The sequence below is a fragment of the Monodelphis domestica genome, chromosome 3, assembly GCF_027887165.1.
Source record: "Monodelphis domestica isolate mMonDom1 chromosome 3, mMonDom1.pri, whole genome shotgun sequence".
In the NCBI taxonomy this organism is placed as follows: Eukaryota; Metazoa; Chordata; class Mammalia; order Didelphimorphia; family Didelphidae; genus Monodelphis; species Monodelphis domestica.
The window spans coordinates 259,507,871-259,525,534 of NC_077229.1; the positions used below are offsets into that span (position 1 = coordinate 259,507,871).

Below are 17,664 nucleotides of genomic sequence, written 5' to 3' on the forward strand. Positions count from 1 at the left end.
TTCTTTTCTTTTTATTTGCCATAGTTTTCTCAATCTATTGTGGGATTTTGGTTTGTTTTTGGGGGGAAGAGGAGTTTTAATGTTGTCGGGCACTTATTTCTTCCTAAAAATTATTCTTATTTGTTGTATAGTTTAAAAAAAAAAAAGTAAACTTAGGAGATTGTTTTCAAGGACTGGTTTATAGGGGAAATTTGTGATGTACCAAAAAAGCTACTAACAAAAATCACAATTCCGTTTTAGGTTGTTTTTAAATAAATTTGCTTTTTTTTTTTTTTAAGTGGGGATCCTTCACTCCCTAACAATGTAATAATAGAGAAATCAGAGTAAGTGCTGTCTGCCTCCTATATAAAAATGTGTACATAAAACATACACCTATTTTCTTTTCCTATGTAGCTTCCAAGGTTTTTCCAGCTTTGTTCAGATAATGTATGGGGAGTAAGAAAAGCTTGTGCTGAGTGTTTCATGGCTGTTTCATGTGCAACATCTCAAGAAATTCGTCGGACAAAATTGTCAACACTTTTTATTAATCTGATCAGTGATCCTTCACGATGGGTAGGATTTTGTTTTAACTAAATATCTTTTTTTTCCTGCTAATCAGTCAAACATATTGAATGACTTTTATATAAAGCACTAGCATAGTTTTAAGTTAATATTATTGCTTTTAGGATTAGACTTGGCAAAAGAATAACTTAGTTCATCTAGTCTTAACTCCCTCATTTAACAGATTTAGGAAACTGAGATTCAGAGTGCCTTAAGCTAATGGTCAAATTAATAGCTGAGTCAGGATTTGAATCCCATCCTTTGACTTCAGGTTCACTACTTCATGATGTTTTTCATAACTGCTTGGATTCTAATATCTATAATTATGCTTCCTAGAGAACAGGATAAGTGGGTATTCGCCCTTTTGGGGGATGGTAGAATTTGTATGGGCCACCACCATCTGCAATATCCACCCAGCAGATAAGGCTCTTTGTGAAACTATGTGTCCTTACATTTGGTCTTTCCAGTCCTTTAATTTATTGGCAAAATAGTCTTTGCTGCAAATGGAGAACTACTTAGATGAGCTATTTATAGAATATAAAATAGCTATTCTAAATAGTTATATTCAGAATCTCCCCTCACATACCATTAATCCACCCCTTCGCCCCTTGGAATAATTGCCTTGTACTCGTATTTCTGGTTATAAACATATTTTAAGCATATCATATAATTCCAAATTCTTTTCCAGAATGGTTGTCCCTCCAACAGTGAATTTTCCTAACTTTTTAGAATTTTAGGCTATAGAATTCTACTTATCCTAATTGTGAATTCTTTAACATCTATTCTCCAAATTCTAGGTTTTATGTCAAACTATGCCCCTACTTTTCCTTTTCTCATTCACACATTTTAAAATGAGGGGTTCATTTCCTTCATGTGGTTCCTGACATTTTTACCCAGGCAACCAGCTCTTCCTTATTAGTGAAGATCTGATTTAGAATAGAATTTCTCTTTGTTGGTTCCTTCATCTTCTAAAGATTGAAATTATTATTAAGGCAAGTTAGGAAAATGTTACCTACTTGACTTTTGGAGAGCTCTAGAATATCTGGATAATTGAAGTTTTCCTTTCAATATCCTATTTTGGGAGCAACAAAGTGTCTCGGTGGATAGAAAGCCAGGCCTGGAGATGGGAGATCTTGGGTTCAAATGTAGCCTCAGACTTTTTCTAGCTGTGTAATCCTGGACAAGTCATTAATCCCAGTTGTCTAGCCCTTACTTCTCTTGTTTTAGAACCAATATTTAGTATCAGTTCTAAGACAGAAGGTAAGGGTTTAAAAAAAAATTCTTTCATGCTTCTTTTCCAGGTTTGTGATCTGTTTTCAAAATGCTTTGACAATTTCCTCTTATCTGTAAGTGGTCTGTAATATATGCTTAGGATATTACTTGTATTTCTGCCTCTACTGATCTTTGCCCTAGTGCATTCTCTCACATTTCCCTCTCTGGTTTCTGGATATCATCACAAATGTAGGTAGCTTCTTAAGACAAGTTATTCTACCACTGTTCCAACTTCTTTTCATTTATTTATCCTGTTTTTTTGAGAAAATTTTTGCCTTCCAGTCATATTCCACTCATGAATTTCATCCTACAGATTTTCAGTTGATACTTAATGAGGTCAAACTTGTTTTCTTTCATTACAATTTCTAGTGCATCTTGCTTCTTTAACCACATTTTTGTACATTAGAATTTGGATATATTGAAATGTCTTGAAAGATTTTCAATCATTTTGGATATAAGCCTCAGGAAGACAACAAATGTCTTCATTGTTTTCAGCTGGACAAATAACTATCATTACTCCTGAGTTGCCAACCACCCTGATTCCTTTCTTCTTTTGACCTTTTTTGGATACCATCTCACCTAACAGCTATTGGCAAACTTCAATATTATTCTTAAGAGGACAAGCAGATACTTTCTCTTGAATACTCAGTACTTTCTTCCTTGGGAAGAACTCATCTATTTCTTAACCCCATCCAGTCATTGGGGCTTTGACATTCTGTTCTCCACCTCCTGACTTATATTAGAAATTCTTTCTATTTCTTCAGATCCTTTTCTCCCCACATTTTCCCATTTATTTTCACAAGTAATTTTATTGTGCTTGCTTCCATAGTACATATACTAAAATTGGAGCAATACAGAGAGAACAATTTCATTTTACCTTATAACCTAGAGAATGAAGATGCATTCTTTAAGCCAGTAAAATTTTTTAAATGCTTTATGGAGAAGTGAAATCTAAGTGGGCAGGGGTTTTAGCATTCAGGTTGTAAAAATCAATTATAGGGGCAGTTAAGTAGGCCAGAGGCTAGAGCAAGACTGGAGTCAGAAGAGGCCCTGAATTCAAATTTGACCTCAGGTACTTCCTAGCTATGTGACCCTGGCAAGTCACTTAACCCCAGTTGCCTAGTTCTTACTCTCTTCTGTCTTAGAATTGATAATAAGACAAAAGATAAAGATTTTAAAAAGAAAAGTCTATTACAAGCATTGGAAAGTATAATTAATAATTATAATTTCTCTTAGGAGAAATCAGGAGGCACAAATCATTCAGTTAAACTATACCATATATTAACCTCCTTCATTTTTAAGAATGCTGTTAGAATTAGATTGTGGAGGGGAACTTAAATGACCAGGTCAGGAATGCTAAAGGATTTTGATTAAGGGATGACATCCTATGGCATTAGGAATATTACTTGAGCAGTTATGGAAGATGGATTGGAGAAATGATAGACTGGTAACAACAAGACCAATTAAGATATATTAATCTGTTGGTAGAGGAGTGAGTACTTGAAATAGGATAAACTAGGATGATTGTGATCGCAGTGTAAAGAAAGGGCCAAGTTGCTTGAAAGATTGTGGTGATAGAGATAGTACTTTACAACTTTTTGGATTGGATATAAGGAATATGGAAGAATAAATTAAAGATAGCCCCAAGTTTATGAACATGGGAGAATAGTAGATGTCATTAATAGAAATAAGGAGTCTTGGAAAAGGTGGGGTATGGTGATGTCAAAGTGTGTGATATAGGTACCATTTTAGTTGTTACGTATTTGGAAATATCTATCTGGCAAAAATATGGGAGTCCAGAGTAGTTGTATATGAAGCTGTAGAGAGAAATATAAAATAAAGCTGAAGGAATGGATAACATCACAAATAATTTTGCATGAAGAAGATAGAAAAGTTACGGTCTAAGACAGAACAATAGGGAATACTCACCTCAAAGTATAAGGATGCTGCAAAAGAGACAGAAAAGTGGTCAAAGAAGCCATTAGAGTTCAGTGTCATTTAGCTACTTTCTTCCTGTGGGTTACAGAATCTTCTCTGAGTGACCTTTCTGTCCTAACATTACATAGTCTCTTGTAGTTAATGGTCCAAATACCAAATCCCAACAGAAATTCCAAAAAGATATGAAAAGTTAGTCAACAATAAATTGTCCATCAGTACACATTTTATTAAGGAGCTATGTGGCAAGGCATTATGCTAAGCTCTTGGAATAAATTGATATAAGAGAAACAGAGGTAGTTGGCAGTGCTAAATTAATTTTAATTTATTGAATAATAATATGAATTAATTTTTTAATTATTCTACTCTACCTTATTTTTGATTGTGATTAAAATACATGATCAAGTTATGGAAAGCAGTTAATCTCCCATTGTTAGGCTTTCCTTACCAAAGAATCAGTCATACTTAATAGTTATTAATATATATATTTTTTAATTTTAGGTTCGCCAAGCAGCCTTTCAGTCTCTGGGACCTTTCATATCAACTTTTGCTAATCCATCTAGCTCAGGCCAATATTTTAAAGAAGAAAATAAGAACTCAGAAGATATTGTGCTAGAAGAAAAGACCAGGTAGGATTTATGAATTTTTTTTTCTTCATTTAGATTTCACTGCTTTCAAAATGTTCTTTTACTATCTTAAATGTTTTCTTGAGACACGAAGAAGGTATTTCTCTTGATTGTGTCATCCAAAAGAAGCAGGCAGTGTGGCATAATGGGTGGTAGAGAGCTGGCATTTGGAGTTAGGAAAACCTGGGTTCAAGACTGACTTCTGATACATGCTGATTCTGTAACTTTTAAAATCGTGCCAGTCTTTTAGTGTCCCAAGTAATTCTCTCAACATACTTAAGTTGAAGAGAAGGTACAGTCTGTATTGTTAGAGGAAGTTCCTAACTGGAAGCAACTGAACCAGCATGAATATTGGGGTAAAAGGTATCAATACAGATCAGCTTCTCCCAAAACTGTGATGACTAAGATCTGAGGGAAATGCCAGTCTGAGTTGTGATTACAAAATGTAAGGAGAAACCATAGAGAGTCATTTTTCCAGTCTGTGAGATTTAAAATGGTTGAGGTCTTAAACTGTAGTGAGTTAAAAATGGTGGAAGATATAAATTGTGATAGATATAAGAGAGGGTGAGTAAGTTTGACCGCAGAAATATGTTTCACTACAGTGTCTTGGGTTTTAAAATCAAATATAAGGTGGTCGCCAGGGAAATATTCCCAATTATTCAAATACCCAAGTCAATTGGGTTTTATAGAGATTTTAATTAACAATACAATGAGTAATCAAAGAGAGAGAGAGTAAGAAAGGAATAAGTATGAAGGGCCTCAAGCCAACATGGCCTAGACCTGAGTCTTAAAAGAGAAATCAGTTTTTTATAACTCACCATAAGATCTGTCTAAGTAAGGATTTCTAATGACACCAGGCCAGCAGCATCTCAGCTGCTTTAACCAGCTCCCTCCATCTGAATGTTTCAGAATCAGTCTCCTCCAAATGAGTCTCTCCAATCTGAATGTTTCAGAATGACTTCCCAGCTCTTCCCTGAGCTCTTATTTTTAAGGACAAAATCTTCTCTGTCACCTCCCCTAAGTCCTTACATCTACCAATCACTGTAGATGTTTCTAAAGGACCGCCCATTTTGAATTCACAGCTGAGTAGTTTTAATCTCTTTATTAAGTCAGGAAAAAAATGCTGCTGTGTCGACAAATTTCATTAGAAAAAAAACCTCTGAATAAGTTATCACCCTTTTAGGTTTAAGTAGTTTACAAGTTGCCCCACCTTTATAGGTACTTAGTATCCCATTGTATCAATTCTAAAACAGTCATGACTCAAAGAACTTCCTGTCCCTTCCATAAGCATGGATCAAAGTACTTTTCATTGTTCTCAAGGAGCTCTCTGTCCTAAAGCAGTCCTAAGTAGGGTGGAGTAGGGATATTCCCAAGGCAAGGAGCCCCCACACTCAAGTAGAGTTCTCACCATCTGCTAGGGAATTTTTTTAAGTAGAAGATTCCCCAATGGGGGAAACCCCTAACATGAGTCCAAGAAATTTTGAGGTTTACAAGTCTCAGATCGTGAATTTGACCCATTTGGCAAGTAAACAGGGCAGTAACTGTGAAACCTAGAGTGGGCTTAATAGTTCTCTCACTCAGACCTTGGAACAAGAATATCAGATTTAACCTACAGACTCAGACCAGAGATGGACCTGCAGCTGTCTCCCTTTGATTCCACAGAGGGATTTTGGATTTAGTACCTGAATGGACATTCAAGATGGACTGGTATCTCTCTTGCTCCAACCAAATAGCTGTATCTACAGTTGAGCCCAGAGGCAAGAAAGAGATAAGAAAAGGAACTGTAGGACCAGAGGGTAGCCTACAGCTCTGTTTCTATAAACCTGCAGCTAGCTAGCTGACAAGGGTTGAGATCAACTCTTCTTGGAGCTCTTCCCAAGGGCAAAATTATATAATTATGTTGCCTAAGGCTAAGTGGTATGCCCTCAAACCACTTAGGATTCATTGAAAATTTTCATTTCCTTGATTAGAGCCATTCCTGTAATCCCCACAGAATATTACTTACTTTCAATATTAAGCAAATAGACTTTTGTTCACTGCAAAAAATAAAATTGAGTTTTTTTAAAAATGAAAAAAAACAGACATAGCCCCAAAATGAAGCAACAAGACTATTGGGCTATATAAAGCTCAGGACCACATGGCACACATTTCACTCCAAATGAGCACAGGGTTTGACTCTCATCTATAGCCAAATTTAGGCTGGAAGTGTTATAGTTAATTATGAGTTCTAGTAAGTTTCCCTCGCTCCTCCCTTCCCCAACAACTCCAACAAACTGCCAATAATAATGAACCATTTAATGGTGCCAGGGAGAGCCAAGACACAAACCTAGAAGAGGAGAATATCTAAAACTTCTATAGGCAAAGCTTCAAGCATTGAGCGTTACAGCTTAGCCATAAAGTCAACCAGAGTTCCTGGAAGAAATGAAGTAAAAGTTAAAATAAGTTTTAAAATGTCAAAAGAGTGCTAGAGGAACAAATTGGAAAAGAAGTGAGAGCTTGAGAGAAAAGGCTTAAAAAAAAAGTGAGTTAATAGTTTAGTATTAGTGAACTAAAATCCAAGTAGCTAATTCCTTAAAAGTGGATCAAATAGAAATTAATGACTCCATGAGATAACCAGCTGTTAGACCAATGTCAAAAGCCTAAAGAAGAAAAATAGTAGAAAAAGTACAGAATTTTGCATAGTAGAAGGCTTAAAACCAAAAAATAATTTACCCAGGAAAATGTAATAAAATCTCTTGGGAGAAAAAATGGATTTTTAATGAAATAGATGACTTCCAACTATTCCTAATGAAAAGTAAAATAAGCATTATATAGCTTCCCTTAGGTGCCAGGCACTGTGTTAACACTTTAAGGAAACCAAATAAATGAATAAATAAATTTTACTTGATTCTCACAACAATCTTGGGAGATAGAGGCTGGTTTTATCTCCATTTTACAATTGAGTAAACTGAGGCAAACATTGTCTTACCAGGAATCACACGGTTATAAATTTGAGGCCAGATCTCAACTCGTCTTCTCAATTTGACAAGGCCCAGTGCTCTATTCACTATACCTTGAACTGCCTTTAAAAACACAAGTGTGGATTAGAAGAATTGTAATACAATCAGAAGTCAAAAAAAAAAAAAAGCATTGGTAACCCTGTAGATAGAGCACCAAGCCTGTTCATACATGGCCTCAGACACTTCATAGCTCTGTGATCCTGGACAAGTCATTAAATCCCAGTTGTCCAGCTCTTAACTTCTCTTGGAACTGACAGTATTGATTCTAAGAAAGAAGGCAAGAATTTGTTGTTTTTCAGAGAGAGAGAGAGAGAGAGAGAGAGATAGAAGGTCTGAAAGTGGTTTTGTTGTAATGATCTTAAAAAAAAGAAGAGGAAGGAAAAAGGAATACACTAAAGGGAAGGAAGTTTGGGAAACATTTCATTTAATGGAGAGCAACGTGAAAATATGACCACCAGAGTTGTTTTTCTTTTTAGGCTATATTTATATCCCTTAGGCCAGTAGCAGGGGCACATATTTTAAAAGATATGTTCAGTGTAAGTGGGGGAAAAGGGGTTAATTCATATAAAGGTTGGACTGGATTATTTAAGAGTGTGGTCGCCAAGAATTTATATTAATTCCAAAGAGATTTATTTAGAAAATGTTTAAAGAGTGAAGTAAGAAAAATCAAAGAGAAGATAGGGTAAGATATCTAGCCTAAGCACTAAGTAATTTACTTCCAGCCTCTAGCCCAACCTGGCTAGTCTCTCCTGAGCCTAGTTTCTTCAGAAAATATCCAGGAAAGGAGTCAGCCTTTTCACTCAGCACGTGTCAGTCCAAAGGGAGAGATGTAAGAACAGCTTCACCAGGAACAGAGTCTCAGGTCCAGTCAGCAGGTTTCTCCTTCAGCCTCTTTTTTATATGTGTACTGTTCTTTATATCTTTTATGCCACTTTTTAAAAAATTTTATTTAGTCAATTTAGAACATTATTCCTTGGTTATAAGAATCATATTCTTTCCCTCTCTCCCCTCCCCCTACCCTTCCGGTAGCCAACATGCAATTCCACTGGGTATTACATGTGACCATCAGAACTTATTTCCATGTTGTTGATGTTTGCACTAGGATGTTCATTTAGAGTCTATATTATATCCCCAATCATATCCCATTGACCTATGTGATCAAGCAGTTATTTTTCTTCAGTGTTTCTACTCCCACAGTTTTTCAAACTCTGCATGGTGGATAGTGTTCTTTCTCATAGATCCCTCTGGGTTGTTCAGGATCACTGCATTGCCACTAATGGAGAAGTCCATTACATTCGATTGTACCACAGTGTATCAGTCTCTGTGTGTAATGTCTTCCTGGTTCTGCTCCTCTCGCTCTGCATCAATTCCTGGATGTCATTCCAGTTCCCATGGAATTCCTCCACTTTATTATTCCTTTGAGCACAATAGTATTCCATCACCAACATATACCACAATTTGTTCAGCCATTCCCCAATTGGAAGGCATCCCCTCATTTTCCAAGTTTTTGCTACTACAAAGAGCACAGCTATGACTATTCTTGTACAGGTCTTTTTCCTTATTATCTCTTTGAGGTACATACCCAGCAGTGCTATGGCTGGATCAAAGGGTAGATGGTCTTTTAGCTCCCTTTGGGCATAGTTCCAAATTGCCATCCAGAATGGTTGGATCAGTTCACAACTCCACCAGCAATGAATTAATGTCCCTACTTTGCCACATCCCCTCCAGCATTCATTACTTTCCTTTGCTGTCATGTTAGCCAATCTGCTAGGTGTGAGGTGATGCCTCAGAGTTGTTTTGATTTGCATCTCTCTGATTATAAGAGATTTAGAACACTTTTTCATGTCCTTATTAATAGTTTTGATTTCTTTAACTGAAAATTGCCTATTCATGTCCCTTGCCCATTGATCAATTGGAGAATGGCTTGATGTTTTGTACAGTTGATTTAGCTCTTTATAAATTTGAGTAATTAGACCTTTTGTCAGAGTTTTTTGTTATGAAGATTTTCCCCCAATTTGTTACTTCCCTTCTAATTTTGGTTGCATTGGTTTTATTTGTACAAAATCTTTTTAATTTGATATAAACAAAATTATTTATTTTACATTTTGTGATTTTTTTTTTTCTAGCTCTTGCTTGGTTTTAAAGTCTTTCCCAAAGATTTGACATGTATACTATTCTGTGTTCACCTAATTTGCTTATAGTTTCCTTCTTTATATTCAAGTCATTCACCCATTCTGAGTTTATCTTGGTATAGGGTGTGAGATGTTGATCAAAACCTAATCTCCCATACTGTCTTCCAATTTTCCCAACAGTTTTTATCAAATAGTGGATTTTGGTCCTAAAAGCTGGGATTCTTTGGTCTTATCATAGACTGTCTTGCTGAGGTCACTTACCCCAAGTCTGTTCCATTGATCCTCCTTTCTGTCTCATAGCCAGTACCAAATTGTTTTGATGACCACTGCTTTATAGTATAGTTTGAGATATAATACTGCAAGGCCACCTTCCTTCACATTTTTTTTTCATCATTTCCCTGGATATCCTTGATCTTTTATTCTTCCAAATGAACTTTGTTATGTTTTTTTCTAATTCAGTAAAAAAGTTTTTTGGTATTTTGATGGGTATGGGTATGGCACTCAATAAATAAATTAATTTAGGTAGGATTGCCATTTTTATTATGTTAGCTCATCCTACCCATGAACAATCGATGTTTTTCCAAGTATTTAGATCTAGTTTTAATTGTGTGGGAGAGTGTTTTGTAGTCGTGTTCATAAAGTTCTTGTGTTTGTCTCGGCAGATAGATTCCTACGTATTTTATATTTTCCAGGGTGATTATAAATGGAATTTCTCTAATTCTTGCTGCTGAGATGTGTTGGAAATATATAGAAATGCTGATGAATTATGTGGGGTTTTTTTTGTATCCCGCAAACTTTGCTAAAGTTGTTGATTATTTCCGCTAGCTTTTTAGTTGATTCTCTAGGATTCTTTAAGTAGGACTAATGCAAAGAGTTGATAGCTTGGTCTCCTCATTGCCTATTTTAATACCCTCAATTTCTTTTTCTTCCCTAATTGCTACTGCTAGTGTTTCTAGTACAGTGTTAAATAATAGAGGTGATAATGGGCATCCTTGTTTCACTCCTGATCTTATTGGGAAGGCTTCGAGTTTATCTCCAGTGAAGATGATATTTGCTGATGGTTTTAGATATATACTGTTTATTATTTTTAGGAAAGGCCCTTCTATTCCTATGCTTTCTAGTGTTTTCAATAGGAATGAGTGTTGTATTTTATCAAAGACTTTTTCTGTATCTATTGAGATAATTGTGTGGTTTTTGTTGGTTTGCTTGTTGATATGGTCAATTACGTGGATGGTTTTCCTAATATTGAACCATTCTTTTATTCCTGGTATAAATCCTACCTGGACATAATGAATAACCCTCGTGATCACTTGCTGGAGCCTTTTTGCTAGTATTGTATTTAAGATTTTTGCAACCATGTTCATTAAGGAGATTGGTCTGTAGTTTTCTTTCTCTATTTTTGACCTGCCTGGCTTTGGAATCAGTACCATATTTGTGTCGTAATATGCCACTTCTTATTAAGGAGTATTCACTGGAAATATACTGTAACTGATTTATACCTACTATGTCTTTCCATTGTTTTTTGGATCACCTGCAGTTTTTATTCATAGTGAATCATAGTGTACCATTATTTATGAGAAGGCTTAGTTAAGTTTTAATTTTCACGAAGACTTTGGGCCACCTTGAAATACCAAGAGGAAGTTGGTGTTCACAAGATTGTGTTTTGTAGCTCTTAGCAGGTAGACGTCATGGCTATTTCGTTCCAGACTGAACATGTATTTTATTCAATTCTGTTATGAAAAAAGAGCACACAGTATAAAGGGAAGCTTTTTTTCCCCTTAGAACATACACAGCATGCTTTTAGTATATAATGGAGAAACACTGAAGTAATAAAGAAAATACTGGATTATGAGTCAGACTTCTGGAGCAGAATAAGTTCCATTCATGTCATCAACATTTAGCCTACTGTCTTTGAACAAATTAAATCATGTTAATTTACTGGGTTTCAGTTTTTTAAAAATTTATATATAAAATGGTTTTACTACTTTACCTACTTCACAATTTTATGAGCATTATTAAGTGAAATAATATGAGAATTTTTTGGTAGGATTATAAAAATGAAATAACATGAGGAGTATCATATTTCAGAGATCTGAATTTGAAAGCAAGAGGCCTGGTTTCCAGTTCAAGCCTTTATAACTATAAGCAAGTCATTTAACCTCACAGCCTCAATTTCTTCATCTATAGAAATAGAGGTATTAAACTAAATAATCAGTAGGATCCCTTCCATCTAAAGTATATGATCCTGCATAAGATGAAACCAATGGAAATACACTACCAGAAAGCTTTATTATAAAAATTGTTAATAATTAATAAACTCTTGTTCATGCCATTAAAAACAGAGTATTAGCATGAAGAATAAGAAATTTTGGTTTCCCATTGTGTTTGACTTAAGCTAACATTACAATTAATTTACATTCTCTGAGTATACATATTACAGAAAATGAGGCAGAATCAGTCTGCATTGAAAGGGAAAACTGCACCATTTGCCAAATTTCCTATAATTGATTTATTCTAGTATCCTTCTTGAGAAATTAACATTTGTTTTTATGTGTTCATGTTTCCTGCAGTGAAAGAATCGGAGATGGAGATGACTTCTCAGAGAATGTACAGTTCAGGACAGAGGCTATTCCTTTGGATGTCTGTCTTTGTAAATCCAGCTTAAGACTTGAAAATAACCTGGATGATCACACTCAAACATGTAGGAAATCCTTGAGTGAATCTCATATTCACATGGATAGGTCTTTACATTCCACTTTGTCTTCAGTATCTCTCCATAGTATTCTTCAGGAAGCAGTTGATGAAATTGAGCAAAGTTCTGACAGTTGTGCTATAACATTGCTACCAGAAATGGACATAAGTTCTCCAGAACAACCTTACTTAGATCAGGAATTATATAACTCCTTCCATTTCTGGAGGACTCCTCTACCCGAAATAGATCTAGATCTAGAGCTTGAGCAAGATACTGAGAAAACTCTTGAGAGTCCAGAAGGAACACCCAAAGTTACTCTACCAGATTCTCCAAATATTACTATGGCTACACGAAAGGAACTTGAAGAGATGATAGAAAATCTTGAGCCTCACATTGATGATCCTGATGTTAAAGGTATGATAAGTTTACCCTGTTAAACACTTTTTTCTCCTTTCTTAAAATGCTTGTTTTAATTACTGGTTTTTGAGGTTTTTCTTTTCTTTTGAAAACAATCTACATTTTGGGGGGAAGCTGGCTTGATCATTTTAAATTCATGAATCAAAAGTAGTTTTTTCAAAATATGATATATGTCAAGTTTTTGAGAATTTTCATTCATGAGTGCTAATTTGTTACTTATCTGCATTATCCACACAGTTTATTTATTGGTGCTCATGTAAAGTGCCTCTGAAATTTTTTCTACAAGCAGTAAAAAGAGTTTTGCTGTGTACTTAAAAAAACTCCAAATCTTCATTCTCACATGAATTTTTCTACTTTAGGTTTTATTATGCTAAAAATATAAATGATAATGGCTCAGTCTTCCTTTTGATGAGAGAAGGGCCAGTGAAGCTGCAGTCTGCTCCTTTCCTGAAAATCCTCATAGACAGTTTTCCAAAAGGGTTCCTGAGTTTTAGAAGAATTGTTTAGTTTCTTGCTTCTTTTACATTTTATCTAGCTTTGTTGTTAGGGTGAAGAAAGGTTCGATTCACCAAATAATCAGTTCTTATTCTGATAAGGTTCTGTGTGAGGATAATTCAGAAGTCAAAATAAACAGTAGTACCTGACCTCAAGGCGTTTGAATTCTGCCATAAGGTTATGTAACATGGATATAGATGAGTAAATAGGTAATTTGAACATAGAAATAGCATTAACAAGATTTTCCTGTAGAAGGCAGCACCTCACATTACCCTTGAAGGCAAATTAGGTGTCTAAGAGGTAGTGGCAAAGAGAGAACACATTATAGGATGGGGGTCTGGGGAAGGAAGGAATGAGCTCTTTGCTAGAGCAGAGAATTGAGGAAGGAAGGTGTTCTGAGACTCAAAACCTCAAGCACAATAGACAAGGAAATGAATCTTTTTGGTGAAGGAGGGGTCAATTCCAGTCAAAGAGCCAGGGCTTTGCAGGGAGAGGGATTGTGCAAAGGAATAAAAATGAGAGGTTAACTAAATGCCTACTCCAGGAACAACTAGTAAGTGATTCATATCATAGAGGAGAAAGTCTAAGAAGTCTAGAAACAGAGGTCAGGAAGACTTGCTTTCAAGTCCAACCTTTAGGCACTTACTGTGTGACTTTGGGCAGGTCACTTAACCCTGGTTTCCTCATCTGTAAAAATGAACTGGAGAAGGAAATGCAAATGACTTCAGTATCTTTGTTAGTGGAATCATGAAGAGTCAGATGCAACTGAACAACAATAAAAACATAACTATGACTGAAAAGAAAGACTTTTAAGAGAATTGAGTAGAAGAGTGACTTGGGAAAGATTATTTTGGCACTCATGTGAAAGATGAATGGAGAGGAGAGGGGAGAGACTGTGAAATCAGAGTAACCAGTTGATCTAGGTAGGGTGATTAGGACAGGAAGAGATGTGAAGGGGAGAGTAGGAAGAGGCAGGAATGACTTGGAGATCACAAATATGTGTGACTGGAAGGATGGTCCCCTTAATATATACAGGGAAGCTAGAAGACTGTTCCATACACCTTCTCAAGCCACCTCCATTACCCCTTCCCCCTCCCTGTTAGTAAAGGCTCATTCCTTATTTGTCACTGGAAAAAATGAGGTCTTTCATGAGCTCCCTTTCATCTCCAGTTCTATACATCTATACATCTATACATACATATACAAGGATCACTTCAGCATCCTCCCATAAATTTCTCCTTATTTACTTCATTTATATTACTACCATCCATCTTCCCAATAAATGTTTTTGCCCTTGATTATATCTTATCCTGTTTATTCTAAGAGATTTTCTTTCAAATGTGTCCTCTCTCTGTCTAATTTTCAACGTCATTTTTTATTGGTTCCTTTTCCACAACCTTTTAAACATGCCCAGATTTCACCCATCATCTTGACTCTACCATTCCCACAAGCTGTTATCCTTTTATCCTTTGTCTTTCACAAAGAAACAACCTCAAAAAGCTGTCCCTCTACTTTCTCACCTTCTCACCTCCCCCCCCTTTTTTTTCCTTTTTATTTAGACCCTTGCCTTCTGTCTTAGTATCAGTTCCAAGTTAGAAGAGTGGTAAGGGCTCAGCAGTGGGGGTTAAGTGCCCTCACAGAGTTCAGGGTCACATAGCTAAAAAGTGTCTGAGGTCAAATTTGAACCTAGGACCTCCTGACCTCCCAACTTCAAACCTGGCCCTCTCTCTACCTTATACTCTTTTTGTTTGTTTTTTAAGCTCTTTCCTTTCATCTTAGAATCAGTACTATGTATTGGTTCCAAGTCAGAAGAGTGGTATGAGCTAGGCAATGGGGTTTAAGTGACTTGCCCAAGGTCACCCAGCTAGGAAGTGTCTGAGGCCAGATTTGAACCTAAGACATCCCAACTCCTGGCCTGGCTTTCAATCCACTGAGCTACCCAGTTGCTGCCTCCTTTCTAAACTTCTCACTTCTAAACAGCTTGCAGTGTGGCTTACCAAACTGAAACTATTCTCTCCAACATTACCAATGATTGCCCTTCATGGCTAAATCCAAAAGCCTTTTTCTCATTCATCTGTCTTTGATTTCTCTGCAATGTTTAACATTTTAGATAACCCCTTCTTCTATATACCCTCTCTTCTATAAGCATTTGTTACATTCTTCTATCATCTTTCTCTGCTCTGTCTTTTTCATCATCATCCTTGTTATCCCTATTCTTAGGTTCTGTCTTAGGTCCTTTTCTCTCTCTACACTTTCTCTAGGTGACCTCTCATGGATTCAGCTGCCCTCCAGTCCTAGTCTTTAGCTGACTGCTAGACATTTTCACATTACTAGCCTATCAGTATCTCAAGACTAAAATATAGAAAAAAGAGCTCATTATCTTTCCCAGCGACACCCATACCTCCTAGCATTCCTATTTTTGTTGTGAGTGTAACCAGCCCCGTAGGCAAGGTTCATAGCCACATTATTATCCTTAACTCTTCATTTTCTGGCACTCCCTTGTATTTGATCAGCCATTAAGTCTTGTTGATTCCCACCTCCCCAAGGTCTCTCTCAATGGTCCACTTCTCTCATACTCCTACCACAACCACCATATTCCAGGCTTTCATTTCCTTTCATAAGTGAATAATCATATAAAACCAAAACCTCAAAACATATACCCAAATAAACAAGTGAAAAATCATATGCTTCTCTCTGCATTCCTACTCCAACAGTTCTTTCTCTGGAGGTGTGGACAGCATTCTTTGTCATAAATTCCTCAAAATTTTCCTTGATCATTGTATTGCTGAGAGTGACTAAATCTGTCAAATTTGATCATTCCACAATATTGCTATTACTGTGTACAATGTTCTCTTGGTTCTACTTCTTTCCCTCTGCATCAGTTCATGTAGCTCTTTCCATCTCTCTCTGAAATCATCCTGATTATCATTCCTTATAGCACAATAGTATTCCATCACTGTCATATACCAAAACTTGTCCAGTCATTCTCCAATTGAGGCACATCCCGTTAGTTTCTATTTCTTTGCCACCACAAAGAGAGCAGTTATATATATTTTTGTATAAACAGGTCCTTCTCCATTTAAAAAAATATCTATTTGGGATACAGACCTAGTAGTTGTATTACTGGATCAGAAGGTATGTACAATTTTATAGCCCTTTGGACATAATTCCAAATTTTCCTCCAGAATGGTTGGATCACAGCTCTACCAGCAATACATTAGTATCTCAATTTTGCCACATTCCCTCCAACATTTATCATTTTCATTTACTGTCATATTGGCCAATCTGATAGGTATGAAGTGGTACCTCAGAGTTGTTTTAATTTGCATTTCTCTAATCAAGAGGGATTTAAAACATTTTTTCACATGATTATTGATAGCTTTGATTTCTTTATCTGAAAACTGCTTGTTCATATCCTTTGACCATTTATCAATTGGGGAATGATTTGGATTCTTATAAATTTGACTTAGTTCTTTATGTATTTGATCTTTTCTTTACAAATGCTTGGAATTCTTCTATTTTATTGAATGACCACACTTTCCCCTATAAGAATATATAGTCAGTTTTGCTTGATACTTCATTCTTAGTTGTAGATCTAGTTCCCTTGCTTTCCGGAATGTCATATTCCATGCCTTTTTGTCCTTCAGTGTAGATGCAGCCAGATCCTGTGTTATCCTAACTGTAGTTCCAAGGTATCTGAATGACTTCTTCTTAGCAGCTTGTAATATTTTTTCCTTGGTCTGGTAGTTTTTAAATTTGGCTACAACATTCCTGGGTGTTGTCAGTTGGGGATTAAGTACACGAGGTGATCTGTAGATTCTTTCAGTCTCCTCTTTATATATTTGAGAAATGAGACCTTTATGAGAGAAATTTGTTACAAATTTTTTTCACAGTTGTTTCTCTTCTAATCTTGATTGCATAGGTTTTGTTCATATAAAATTTTCATCTGGACTATTGCAATAAACTTATAATTGGTCCCCCTACACTCATTTTTCTCACTCTCCAAACCATCTTGCATATAATTGCCAAATTGTTGTTTTTAAAGTGTAGGTGTAACTATTATTCTTCTATCAAAAGGTTTCAACTAACTCCACTTTGCTTTTATAATAAACTATAAACTCCTCCAACATTTAAAGTCCCTTTCAATCTGGTTTCAGCCCATTTTCCTAGGTTGATTACATATTCCTAAAGATTGGAAATTCTGTAGTCCAGTCAAACTGATCCACTTGCTATTCTCCATGGAAATTTCCTGTCTTTTTGCTTTTGTGCTGGTTGTCCCTCCTTTCTACCATGCTCTCCTTCCTCAGCTCCACTGTTTAAAACCCCCAATTTCATTCAAGGCTGCTTATTTCAAAGGGAAATTAGAGACAATACATATCACTCCCTCCTATTTGAGCTAGAAATGACAAAACAAAAATAGCTAATGATTCACCTTCGCAGGATTGCAAAGTATATACTTTGTTAAGTATCCTGTATTTAATTAACTGTTAGCGTATTGTTATTTCCCTAGTACAAAGGAAGCTCTTTGAGGGCAAGGAGCTCTGTTTTTGGATCCT

General features: G+C 35.9%; 1 protein-coding gene across 8 annotated transcripts in view; it reads left to right on the forward strand.

Annotated features, from left to right (window-relative positions):
- The window catches only part of PPP4R1 (protein phosphatase 4 regulatory subunit 1), a 111,613-nt gene that overhangs the window by 64,457 nt on the left and 29,492 nt on the right, over positions 1–17,664 (forward strand). For all 8 annotated transcript variants that reach the window (XR_008917667.1, XM_016431689.2, XM_016431687.2 and 5 more), the window contains 3 exons: positions 394–552; positions 4,249–4,376; positions 12,075–12,610. Coding sequence is in view for 7 of the 8 variants with exons in the window: in XM_016431689.2 (XP_016287175.1) it covers positions 394–552; positions 4,249–4,376; positions 12,075–12,610 (823 nt within the window). In the remaining variant the exon portion in view is untranslated. The remainder of the gene's footprint in view (positions 1–393; positions 553–4,248; positions 4,377–12,074; positions 12,611–17,664) is intronic.